The sequence below is a fragment of the Neovison vison genome, chromosome 11, assembly GCF_020171115.1.
Source record: "Neovison vison isolate M4711 chromosome 11, ASM_NN_V1, whole genome shotgun sequence".
Lineage (NCBI taxonomy): Eukaryota > Metazoa > Chordata > Mammalia > Carnivora > Mustelidae > Neogale > Neogale vison.
Window position 1 is genome coordinate 121091204 of NC_058101.1, and position 13426 is coordinate 121104629.

The 13426-nt window shown below is 38.7% G+C and overlaps 1 protein-coding gene across 8 annotated transcripts in view; it reads left to right on the forward strand.

The window, feature by feature from the left end:
* The window catches only part of MAPK10 (mitogen-activated protein kinase 10), a 346291-nt gene that overhangs the window by 250572 nt on the left and 82293 nt on the right, over positions 1–13426 (forward strand). For all 8 annotated transcript variants that reach the window (XM_044224602.1, XM_044224597.1, XM_044224596.1 and 5 more), the window contains one exon: positions 9942–10071. In XM_044224602.1, coding sequence (XP_044080537.1) covers positions 9942–10071 — 130 coding nt within the window. The remainder of the gene's footprint in view (positions 1–9941; positions 10072–13426) is intronic.

Consider the following 13426-nt stretch of genomic DNA (forward strand, 5'->3'; position numbering starts at 1 on the left):
CTATGTGTCTGTTTTTGTGCCAGTACCATGCTGTCTTGATGATGACAGCTTTGTAATAAAGCTTGAAGTCCGGAATTGTGATGCCACCAACTTTGGCTTTGTTTTTCAATATCCCTTTGGCTATTCGAGGTCTTTTCTGGTTCCATATAAATTTTAAAATTATTTGTTCCATTTCTTTGAAGAAGATGGATGGTATTGATAGGAATTGCATTAAATGTGTAGATTGCTCTAGGTAACATAGACATTTTCACAATATTTATTCTTCCAATCCAGGAGCATGGAACATTTTTCCATTTCTTTGTGTCTTCCTCAATTTCTTTCATGAGTACTTTATAGTTTTCTGAGTATAGATTCTTAGCCTCTTTGGTTAGGTTTATTCCTAGGTATCTTATGGTTTGGGGTGCAATTGTAAATGGGACTGACTCCTTAATTTCTCTTTCTTCTGTCTTGTTGTTGGTGTAGAGAAATGCAACTGATTTCTGTGCATTGATCTTATATCCTGACACTTTACTGAATTCCTGTATAAGTTCTAGCAGTTTTGGAGTGGAGTCTTTTGGGTTTTCCACATAGAGTATCATATCATCTGCGAAGAGTGATAATTTGACTTCTTCTTTGCCGATTTGGATGCCTTTAATTTCCTTTTGTTGTCTGATTGCTGAGGCTAGGACTTCTAGTACTATGTTGAATAGCAGTGGTGATAATGGACATCCCTGCCGTGTTCCTGACCTTAGTGGAAAAGCTTTCAGTTTTTCTCCATTGAGAATGATATTTGCAGTGGGTTTTTCATAGATGGCTTTGATGATATTGAGGTATGTGCCCTCTATCCCTACACTTTGAAGGGTTTTGATCAGGAAGGGATGCTGTACTTTGTCAAATGCTTTTTCAGCATCTATTGAGAGTATCATATGGTTCTTGTTCTTTCTTTTATTGATGTGTTGTATCACATTGACTGATTTGCGGATGTTGAACCAACCTTGCAGCCCTGGGATAAATCCCACTTGGTCCTGGTGAATAATCCTTTTAATGTACTGTTGAATCCTATTGGCTAGTATTTTGGTGAGAATTTTCGCATCTGTGTTCATCAAGGATATTGGTCTATAGCTCTCTTTTTTGATGGGATCCTTGTCTGGTTTGGGGATCAAGGTGATGCTGGCCTCATAAAATGAGTTTGGGAGTTTTCCTTCCATTTCTATTTTTTGGAACAGTTTCAGGAGAATAGGAATTAGTTCTTCTTTAAATGTTTGGTAGAATTCCCCCGGGAAGCCATCTGGCCCTGGGCTTTTGTTTGTTTGGAGATTTTTAATGACTGTTTCAATCTCCTTACTGGTTATGGGTCTGTTCAGGCTTTCTATTTCTTCCTGGTTCAATTTTGGTAGTTTATATGTTTCTAGGAATGCATCCATTTCTTCCAGATTGTCAAATTTGTTGGCGTAGAGTTGCTCATAGTATGTTCTTATAATAGTTTGTATTTCTTTGGTGTTAGTTGTGATCTCTCCTCTTTCATTCATGATTTTATTTATTTGGGTCCTTTCTCTTTTCTTTTTGATAAGTCTGGCCAAGGGTTTATCAATTTTATTAATTCTTTCAAAGAACCAGCTCCTAGTTTGGTTGATTTGTTCTATTGTTTTTTTGGTTTCTATTTCATTGATTTCTGCTCTGATCTTTATGATTTCTCTTCTCCTGCTGGGCTTAGGGTTTCTTTCTTGTTCTTTCTCCAGCTCCTTTAGGTGTAGGGTTAGGTTGTGTACCTGAGACCTTTCTTGTTTCTTGAGAAAAGCTTGTACCGCTATATATTTTCCTCTCAGGACTGCCTTTGTTGTGTCCCACAGATTTTGAACCGTTGTATTTTCATTATCATTTGTTTCCATGATTTTTTTCAATTCTTCTTTAATTTCCCGGTTGACACATTCATTCTTTAGAAGCATGCTGTTTAGTCTCCATGTCTTTGGGTTCTTTCCAAACTTCCTCTTGTGGTTGAGTTCTAGCTTCAGAGCATTGTGGTCTGAAAATATGCAGGGAATGATCCCAATCTTTTGATACCGGTTGAGTCCTGATTTAGGACCGAGGATGTGATCTATTCTGGAGAATGTTCCATGTGCACTAGAGAAGAATGTGTATTCTGTTGCTTTGGGATGAAATGTTCTGAATATATCTGTGATGTCCATCTCATCCAGTGTATCATTTAAGGCCTTTATTTCCCTGTTGATCTTTTGCTTGGATGATCTGTCCATTTCAGTGAGGGGAGTGTTAAAGTCCCCTACTATTATTGTATTATTGTTGATGTGTTTCTTTGATTTTGTTATTAATTGGTTTATATAGTTGGCTGCGCCCACGTTGGGGGCATAGATATTTAAAATTGTTAGATCTTCTTGTTGGACAGACCCTTTGAGTATGATATAGTGTCCTTCCTCATCTCTTATTATAGTCTTTGGCTTAAAATCTAATTGATCTGATATAAGGATTGCCACTCCTGCTTTTTTCTGATGTCCATTAGCATGGTAAATTCTTTTCCACCCCCTCACTTTAAGTCTGGAGGTGTCTTCGGGTTTAAAATGAGTTTCTTGGAGGCAACATATAGATGGGTTTTGTTTTTTTATCCATTCTGATACCCTGTGTCTTTTGATTGGGGCATTTAGCCCATTAACATTCAGGGTAACTATTGAGAGATATGATTTTAGTGCCATTGTATTGCCTGTAAGGTGACTGTTACTGTATATTGTCTCTGTTCCTTTCTGATCTACCACTTGTAGGCTCTCTCTTTGCTTAGAGGACCCCTTTCAGTATTTCCTGTAGAGCTGGTTTGGTGTTTGCAAATTCTTTCAGTTTTTGTTTGTCCTGGAAGCTTTTAATCTCTCCTTCTATTTTCAATGATAGCCTAGCTGGATATAGTATTCTTGGCTGCATGTTTTTCTCGTTTAGTGCTCTGAAAATGTCATGCCAGCTCTTTCTGGCCTGCCAGGTCTCTGTGGATAAGTCAGCTGCCAATCTAATACTTTTACCATTGTATGTTACAGACTTCTTTTCCCGGGCTGCTTTCAAGATTTTCTCTTTGTCACTAAGGCTTGTAAGTTTTACTATTAGGTGACGGGGTGTGGGCCTATTCTTATTGATTTTGAGGGGCGTTCTCTGAACCTCCTGAATTTTGATGCTCGTTCCCTTTGCCATATTGGGGAAATTCTCCCCAATAATTCTCTCCAGTATACCTTCTGCTCCCCTCTCTCTTTCTTCTTCTTCTGGAATCCCAATTATTCTAATGTTGTTTCGTCTTATGGTGTCACTTATCTCTCGAATTCTCCCCTCATGGTCCAGTAGCTGTTTGTCCCTCTTTTGCTCAGCTTCTTTATTCTCTGTCATTTGGTCTTCTATATCGCTAATTCTTTCTTCTGCCTCATTTATCCTAGCAGTGAGAGCCTCCATTTTTGATTGAACTTCATTAATAGCCTTTTTGATTTCAACTTGGTTAGATTTTAGTTCTTTTATTTCTCCAGAAAGTGCTTTTATATCTCTGGAGAGGGTTTCTCTAATATCTTCCATGCCTTTTTCAAGCCCGGCTATAACCTTGAGAATTGTCATTTTGAACTCTAGATCTGACATATTACCAATGTCTGTATTGATTAGGTCCCTAGCCTTCGGTACTGCCTCTTGTTCTTTTTTTTGTTGTGAATTTTTCCGCCTTGTCATTTTGTCCTAGCTGGTCCCATATTCTTCATCAAGGTAGTAGGTCTTTGTGAAATGTTCCCTGTCACTAGTCCACTGTAGGGTTGCAATGCACTAGTTCGGTTTCTAGTGTTTGGATTGTTGCTGCTTTCAATGTTGTCTTCAAGGGAGGGGCTGCTGAGCCCTTTGCTGCCCCTACTTCAACTCTGTTGGTCCTTGAATGGTTTTGGTTGGAATCTATGTCACTAGGCGTGGTCATCTAGGTTAGTTTGTTGCAAAGGTGAAATGGCTTTACTTGATGTTGAGCTCTGAGCTCAGCTACTTTTGTCTGTAATTGGACCCTGCCTTTTGCTTAGAGAAAGATCCAGGTGAACTCCACAGCTTATTGCTGTTTGGCCATGAGTTATTGCTTGTCAAATGTTGTATTCCCAGAAAATATCCTATGAGATGGCAACTGCACGCAAGAGATTTATAAGGAAGTGTTTCAGTGGTTTACACCTGCAGGAAGGACAAGAGGCACAGAGGCGGAAAGTTCAGCAGCAACGCAATCTCAAAGGAAGCCTCTGCTGACCCGACTGGGAGTTCTGAAGATGCAATGAGTCTTTCCAGCCATCCTGCATTGGGATGAGGTGGTCAGGCATTTATGATGCCATGTTCATCAGTCACTGAGTGAAGGCTGCCCATGAAGAAGTATAGTCTTTGGTTAAGCATATCTTTGCTGAAATTATACCCAAAGTGGGGTAAGAGCTGAGGGACTGTCTGCTGGCAGCACTCCCAGCACCTGGGATAATAAGTCCTTTATTACCGAAGGGGAATCTTAGCAATGCAGCCCAGCATCGGTACTTTCCTTTGATGCACTGAAGGAGCTCTATCATTGGCTTTTTTTTTTTTCTAATATGCTGAGAATCAGTTTGCAGAAAATCAAAAGTCAAAAGTGCCTAGGGTCTATAAGAGTTATAATGTATCCCTAAAAACCGGATATGCCTAATTCTAGACTTTCCATTAATATTTTTATTACATAAGTCACTATTGCTAGAATTCTATTGCTGTAGTCAAAAGGTTCCTGGACAAAATATAAGCAACCTACTATAGCTAAGCAATCCAATGACAAAAGCGACTAATCAAAAAACCCATTGTTGGCTTTTGATCGGGTGATTAGGGAAGGCTTCTACTGAGGAGATGATATTTGGGCTGAAATCTGAATCGCAAGATGGAATCAGGTAAATGAGGATGTGGGAAGAGCCTGCCTGGCAGAAGGAGGAATGGTTGTGAAAGTCCTGAGGCAGAGATGAGTTTGGCAGGTCCCCCAACTCTGTTCTCCTTGGTGGAATGAATCAGTATCTCCAGAGCATCTCTAGGGACTGTAATGTTTGGGCATAAAAGTAAGATTTTTAAAGGCGTTGGAAAGATTTTTTTTAATTTTTTTTTTTTTTTTGGTAGCTTTTGACTAAAGTCCAGGCCTTTGGAAAAGGTCAAATGAGAATGTGGGAAAGAGAAAAGAGCAATTAAGAGTGCAGTGTTTACTGCAGGATGGGATCTGGCCTGCTGGGCTATTGCTTAAGACATTTAAGATGCTGCAATAATAAGGTTTTTAAAGTTTTTTTTTAAGATAAAGTTATCATAAGGCCTATAGATTTTTAAAAAACTATCTTTTGGCAGGGTGCCTGGGAGGCTCAGTCAGTTAAGTGTCTGCCTTCAGCTCAGATCATGGTCCCAGGGTCCTGGGACCCATGTTAGGCTCTCTGTTCAGCGGGGAGCCTGCTTCTCCCTCTCCTCCCCATTTGTGCTCTCTCTCACTATCTCACTCTCTCTCTAAAATAAATAAATAAAATTTAAAAAATGAATTATCTTTGGCCCATAAACATGTTAATATGACCAACAATGTTTTAAATGTGAAAGGGAAAGGGAAAGGGAAAAAGAAAGATTATCAAATGAATGATTATTTAAGAAGATGACTATTTGTGCAAGAGGTTGTCTGCAATTGTCAGAAAGAAAAAAAAAGACCCTATTAAATATGTTGAGAATAAGAATTGCCTGCAGAGAGGTGTGTGTCCCCATGCATGTGTTTATATAAATATATTCAAGGAAGTTAATTTAACTTTGTGGCATCATTAAATGACAGGAACATAACAATAAAAGGCTACATCTTTCTTTTATAAATAAGCCTGGTAGAAGTGCAGGTGATTAGTACTGTGCATCAAGAAATTGTGGAAAATTTTTAGCAAAATTGCTGGAAAGTTGCTGGAAGTTGCTGGAAAATCTTCATAAAGATTTACCCCTTATCTGCATGATGATAAAAGAAAAAAAATACTTAAAGAAAAAAAAGTAAGGTGCTATAAACCAAGACTCTTTAAAAAAAATGACTCAAGAGTAATGGAAAACTTTCAGACATCAATTTCTGACTATATAGTACCACTGATGCCAATTTTCAGATGTATTTGCTAAACTGCTGCCAGTAATCACTGAGGAATTATAGAGGATGGGGATGATTATAGTGTCATCTGGGGTTCATGGCAGGAGACAGAAACATTTAAAGTAGGCAATACGGTAAATTGGGTGCTTTCAAAATCACTGGAAGGCCTGGAGAAGTGGCCTCTAGTCTGGACTTCTTGGAATGACTCCCAGACACTAGAGAGCTGAGTCACCAGGGGACCTCCCACCTCTGAGTATCCGAGAACCACTGAGCTTCCAGTTACAATACATGATAGTAACTGAGATTTAGGAATCTTAGAGTTGAAACTCTGCCCTAGTTACTACTGGTGTCACTAGTCTGTGATGCTGGTGACTGGGCCCTGGAATCTAGAATCAACCATTGCCTTTCCTTTAACCCCTCTTCTCACCCAGGAATTTGGATAATGAATGACTGTTTGCAGAAGGAACTTTCACATCTCCATGAGGCCTTGCTTTCCAACCAAGAAACGCTAGAAAATGACCACCCTCTCTTGTGCCTTACAAATCTCTCACAGTCGCATTAACGTGGCAGGATCTTATTGGAGACTGGAGCACTGATTACAAAAGCATCTGGGAATTGTATATTTAACTCCCAAGTCTTTTCCAGCCTAGAAGACATGACACAAGATGACAAATGGAAATTCAGTGAGCCAAACCAGAATATTCCATTCAGCTGTAGACAGGCAAACATTCTTATTCCTTTAAAGGGAAGAGAGAGATTATAAGAGACATCTGCTGAGCTTGACATTGACCTTAGTATTGGTTAGAAAAGACACCTTTTGTGAGCCATTAAGAAAGGATGTGGCAACCACTGGGAATAAAGCGTTCATTAAAAATAAATCGTACTGGATAACTTATTAAAGTATTAGTAGATCCAAATGGCTTAATATATCTAGATTTTAATAAGACCTAACTTTTTGCCCTAAACTTTTATATCATGGGACAAACTTGGGAAATGCAGTCAAGAGAGTGATATAGTTAAGTGGATTTGTAGTTAATAGAAAGATTAAAAACTGATGATTAGTAGTAGATATATGTCCAATTGTAGCACAGGCCTTAGGAAGTTCTATTTTATCCCCCATTACATAATGACTCCAACAAGAATACTGATTTTAAAAATATGAATAGTTATTATTTATTAAGAGCTTACTCTTGGTGAGGCACTGTAGATCATTATTGCCTCTTTTACTCATTGCAGTAGTCTTGTCAGGCTGTTATCTCCATTTTAAATGTGAGGAAACTAATGGCAGAGAGTGTAAGTGGCTTGCCCCTCGCTTCACATCTAGTAAGCAGCAGTGCTGAGATTCATACCTAAAATAGCTTCAAGAAGAGGTACTAGTGTGGAGAACACCACAACATTTCTGGGAGACACGGTCAGAACCTGCCAGGAACCCCAGAGCATGGCATTTTCTCAGGCATTCCACATGAGGTTGGAAGATGGCCCACTGTCCTTTGGGATCTGGCTGGTATCTCAGGGACTCAAACTCACACTGACAAACATCCACTAGATGCTCTATAAAAAAACAGATGCTGATTTACTAACGCATGAGAAATGCAATAGTCAAGCTGACCAAATATAGGTAATATGCCTGCATGTAAAAATCTGAGGGAGAGCGTGATCAGAATGTTGACTGCAGAAGGTAGACTCAGCCTCATCAGGGGATGCTGGTCAGAATGCTAACTGTCCACATTTTCTGCCAATCAAAATATAGATGTACACATCTGCCTGACTGACTGGGTCCCTGGACCTATGTGGAAGGGCACTTCTTCTGTCAGACGTGCCAGAATTTGCCTTTCTGATTCCTTTCTAAGGCCCACATGACTGATTGTTATTCTTTCTTTAGATAATGTAATGACTTCACCTAAGTTGTTTTGGCCTAAAATTTATTCTTTCTTCTTAAGGTGACTGTTTTGATTGATTTTTCTGCTGATACAATTTCTTAGCTACAGAAAACAAATTTTATTTCTGTGTTTCCAAATTCACTGTTGTTCTTGGGCACTAATCTTTAAAAAAAAAAAAAATGAAAAGATGTATGTCTATTTGACTCTTTCCTTTACCTGTGCTGCCATTGGTAGGTTCACAAGAACAGCAGAATCAAGTGCTGACATGAATAGTTTGAAAGCAGCACAGGTTTTTAAAAAGACAGTATTTTTAATTAACATAGCTTCACTGTGAATCAATAGTGTGTGATATTGTTATCAAAAAGCCAAGACAGACTTAGCTGTACTATCTGTGTTGGTGGAGTGAAGGAGCTAGTGAATGAATAAAGAAGTTGATAGTGCTACCCTAATCTTCAGTGATACTCCATGCCTAGACTCACAATGTTTATTCACTTCAGGATCCACATTTTCAGATAACAACAGACTGGAATTTATTCAGAGGAAACAGACCAGATGGTGATAGGACCTGAAATCACATTCTGACAAATGGTGGTAGGATATTAGTAGTGTTTAGCTTGAGAAAGAAAAGACTTAAGGAAAAAGTAAGAGGAGCCAAGAGCTACTGGGGGCTTATAGACTAGACCAAGGGTTGTGCTCGTTCCTTTAATGGATTTCAGATATTATAGATATGCCACAATGGAAAAGGGACTACTCTACATCAAGAGTTACCCTGGTAGGCAGAGAAAGTCACTAGAAACCATAGAGACAACTTTGCTTATTAGAATGATGACATTTCTAACTCTTAACAACATAATGAGCTGCCTCAATATTAATATATCGTGTTTTTGGAGATGCTTAAGTAGAGACTGGCTGAACTTTTTATGGAGATATTTCGGAGGAGAATAAGTATCAAATGTAAGAATAAGTATTAAATGGACACAGGGACCAGATGAACTATAAGACCTTGTCCAAACTTATCCTGCTAGTCCATCATTATCTTACAATACAGTAACCCCTTTTTGATGTTTTAGTTTAGTGGCATGAACACTGCATCGCTAATGCCACTTCCAAGTCAGCAGATCAATTGTAGAGAACACTGATTGCTGCATTCCTTCCTGGCAATTAAGATAAAATCCAACACCATCTGAAGCCGCAGGGATGGGAGAGCAGAAAATCTGTGAGTGACTCATTAGGTATAATACCAAGAAGAGACTCAGTTCCTTATTTGATCCCCAGACCCACATATTGTGAGTGTGGGAGAAACAGTCCTGTATATGGATTGCTTTTCAAAGCATGGCAAATTTTCACTCTCAAATAGTTTGAAAGCATCGAATGTTAGTGGTATTCATTCCTGTCTTTGTATTTAAATGCAGTTATTTATGCTTCTAAAAACCCTATGATTACATCCCTTATTTTGAGCTTCATTATTGTTAATGTGCACACTTCACCATCAGCCAACATTTACATTCATGGCAATGAAGGTCACACCTTAGAATATGGTTCCTGTGAATGAGAAAGAATAATGTTCACTTAAAATAACCAAACTACAATGGAGTGTTATAGTTAGAGAAAACCTAAATATCACATATTATTAGATGAGAAATTCAAGCTCAGAGAGATTAAATGACTTGCCACATTCACATGGCTGGACCAGTAGAAAGCAGAGCACTTTCCTTATTTTCTTTTGTCTCCCACTCAAGGAGGCAGTTATATGCTGGGGTTTTTTGGCAAGATACTCTCCTTTTTTTCTTTTCCTAGCAAGTAGAATGGTTTGATACTAGTCACTTCTAGATCGTTATTCACAGCCTAATTGGCATGGGACCTGAGGAGAAAGTATCAGAGAAGGATTCCAAAATAGTATTTTCTTTACCCATCCCCTTACTCATATTAGTCGGCAGAAATTCTAAGGGCTTCTTGGTTCCTAACTCTGGATTGCTCTTGGATCCCTGCAGTGCTGCGTATGATGCTGTTCTTGACAGAAATGTGGCCATTAAGAAGCTCAGCAGACCCTTTCAGAACCAAACGCATGCCAAGAGAGCTTACCGGGAGCTGGTCCTCATGAAGTGTGTGAACCATAAGAACGTGAGTCGTTATTTTTAACTCTCTGGCAGAGGGAGGCTGTGAGATTGGAGAAAGAACATCAGTGTGCCAACTTGAGTAGGAAGGGCTTTCTTTACTTTGTCATTTCTGCCTGTTAAGATTGTTTATCCTTCCATATGTTACATTTGATTTCATTGTCCTCATGATAGCTTTCTGCTTAAAAATCATCTTAAAACCATATGGTGGAAGAAGGGATAAATTTGATAGATATTTCCTGCTGTGAAATTAACCATATTTGGTTATCTTGTTCCAAAATAACCAGAGAGCTCCAGACTTCTTCCAAAGTAATCAAAAGCAAACAAATACAAAGCCAAAAAATATCCTGCAGAACATTATATTTCTTTATAATTTAAATTTAATTATTAATGGGTGAAAATTTTTATCTCCTTTTTCCTTTAGCTATATTCTGGCAGTGGCCTTCGAATGTTCACTCTGCTTCAGCATCTTCTTTTTTGTAGGGTTGGGTCTATGTGTGGTGACATGTCTGCAAAGGCCGTCAGGACAGGATCATCAAGACCTTTTCTCACGGGAACTAAGTAGGGTATACCATCATAGGACTTTCTTCAACTTCAGAGTATAAGCTTCTTCCACTGCACACAAAGGCTTCTAGAATTCTTTCTATGCTCCCGTTCTTCTTAGTAAGGGTACATGCGTGGTCACTCATGATTTGAATAATGACTATTATTAATAAAGAATTTATAAATATAGTGCAGATAACTTATTACATCTAAATGTATGATGAAAATAAGTGATAATTATTATACTAAAACTATAACAATAGCTATCCTAACTCCCTGCAAAGTTTTTCTTAAGTGTGAAAATCACACAGGATATGTGAAATTATCAGCACAGTTTTATAACAAGGGAATCTGTCACGAGGACAACCATCTCTCACTAAGAAGAAGCAAATGTATATATGAGAGTTTAGTTGGAAGATATTTGAAATACAAATATGTGGATTGTTTCTCCAGTGACAATGTTTCTCTTTTCCTCTATTATTCCACTGACTTTACGATTCAGCCATTTGACACATAGTTGTTAAATAAGTGAAATGTGCCCCATAGACAGATGCAGATGCTAAGATTACAGTAGTGGAGATAACAGAAGCTAATCCCTGCCCGTGTGGAGCTCATGTTGTACTGGTGAAGGAAAAAGACCATCCGGAAAACAGATAGGCAAATGTATAGAATGTCAGATGGTGATAAGCACTATTAGGGAAAACAAAGTGAAGAAGGAAAATTATTCTAGTCAGTGCTGGGTGGGTGGGCTTACTTTTTAAAATAGAGTGAGCAGGAAAGGTCTCACTAAAGAGGCAAATTTTATGAAGAATGCACCCATCTCTAATTTGACCATGCAAGGAACATGGTACTTCTAAAAAGGACTATATAAATGATGGAAAGGATGATTCATAAGAAAAGTCATTCTACTAAAGCAATTTATTCTGCCAGTATGTTAAATAAAGGCAGGAACAAGATTAACCACATGGCCAATGTAATCTATTTTTATGATAGCAGACAGGATGAGAAATCCCATGGGCAATGGAAAATGGATAGATGCAAGCAATGAAGCAACTGTATGGGAAATTTTGATAGTTTGTGACTTCATATATTTACATTTCCCCTGTCTTCCTCCTAACTCCCATAATGCAATAAATACACTGTAGAGAAATTTCCATGTATCTGGTGAATTTGAGGGAATCCTACTCCCTGTTCTTGACTGAAATGTAGAGGCTCACATTTATGATACCTAAAAAGAACTTCCCAATTGAAAGGATTATTTGTAATTGGCTTTCTACCTGCTACCCCCCTTTTGTGTATGTCCATGTGCCCTTCTGTACATCTGTGGAACTAATTTTCTAGAACTCATTAACAGAAAGGAAGTTCACTCACAACCAAATGGAAGTTCCACATTAGTACTTGTGATACTAAATAAAAGCAGTCAGAATGCAGAACTCTGTAAATGCTATGGGAAGTAAAGTAAAACATTAAAGTAATCCCAACTAAATCTTTAATAATAGAGAAGAGAATGCATTTAGAAAATTAATGCTTAATTCTAGGAAGTGAGAGCTAATGTGATTGTGGAGCCAGAAAAAGCACTGATTCATATCTGTATTTTAAGATGCTAGAATAAGGGTGCCTGGGTGGCTCCATGGGTTAAGCCTCTGCCTTCGGCTCAGGTCATGGTCTTGGGGTTCTGGGATTGAACCCTGCTTCGGATTCTCTGCTCAGCAGGGAGCGTTCTTCCCCCCTCTCTCTCCGCCTGCCTCTCTCCCTATGTGTGATCCCTGTCTGTCAAAAAAAAAAAAAAATAATAATAATAAAGAAAATTTAAAGATGCTAGAATAAAGGAACTGAATCAGATTCTTGTGTGAAATTGTTGAAACAAAATGAAAATACCTGTGATGTGATTTTTTTCCCCCAATTTATTTATTTTCAGAAAAACAGTATTCATTATTTTTTCACCACACCCAGTGCTCCATGCAAGCTGTGCCCTCTATAATACCCACCACCTGGTACCCCAACCTCCCACCCCCCCGCCACTTCAAACCCCTCAGACTGTTTTTCAGAGTCCATAGTCTCTCATGGTTCACCTCCCCTTCCAATTTACCCAAATTCCCTACTCCTCTCTAACGCCCCTTGTCCTCCATGCTATTTGTTATGCTCCACAAATGAGTGAAACCATATGATAATTGACTCTCTCTGCTTGACTTATTTCACTCAGCATAATCTCTTCCAGTCCCGTCCATGTTGCTACAAAAGTTGGGTATTCATCCTTTCTGATGGAGGCATAATACTCCATAGTGTATATGGACCACATCTTCCTTATCCATTCATCCGTTGAAGGGCATCTTGGTTCTTTCCATAGTTTGGCGACTGTGGCCATTGCTGCTATAAACATTGGGGTACAGATGGCCCTTCTTTTCACATTTATTGGGGTAAATACCCAGGAGTGCAATTGCAGGGTCATAGGGAAGCTCTATTTTTAATTTCTTGAGGAATCTCCACACTGTTCTCCAAAGAGGCTGCACCAACTTGCATTCCCACCAACAGTGGAAGAGGGTTCCCCTTTCTCCACATCCTCTCCAACACATGTTGTTTCCTGTTTTGTTAATTTTGGCCATTCTAACTGGTGTAAGGTGATATCTCAATGTGGTAGAATCTTAGAGGAGAACATAGGCAGTAATCTCTTTGATATCAGCCACAGCAACTTCTTTCAAGATACGTCTCCAAAGGCAAAGGATGTGATTTTTTTTAATGACACAGTTTCCAAATGATTAGTAGAAGACATTAGAATTTACAAGGGAGCAAAGAAAGAACAGAGGGAAATCAGAGAAGAT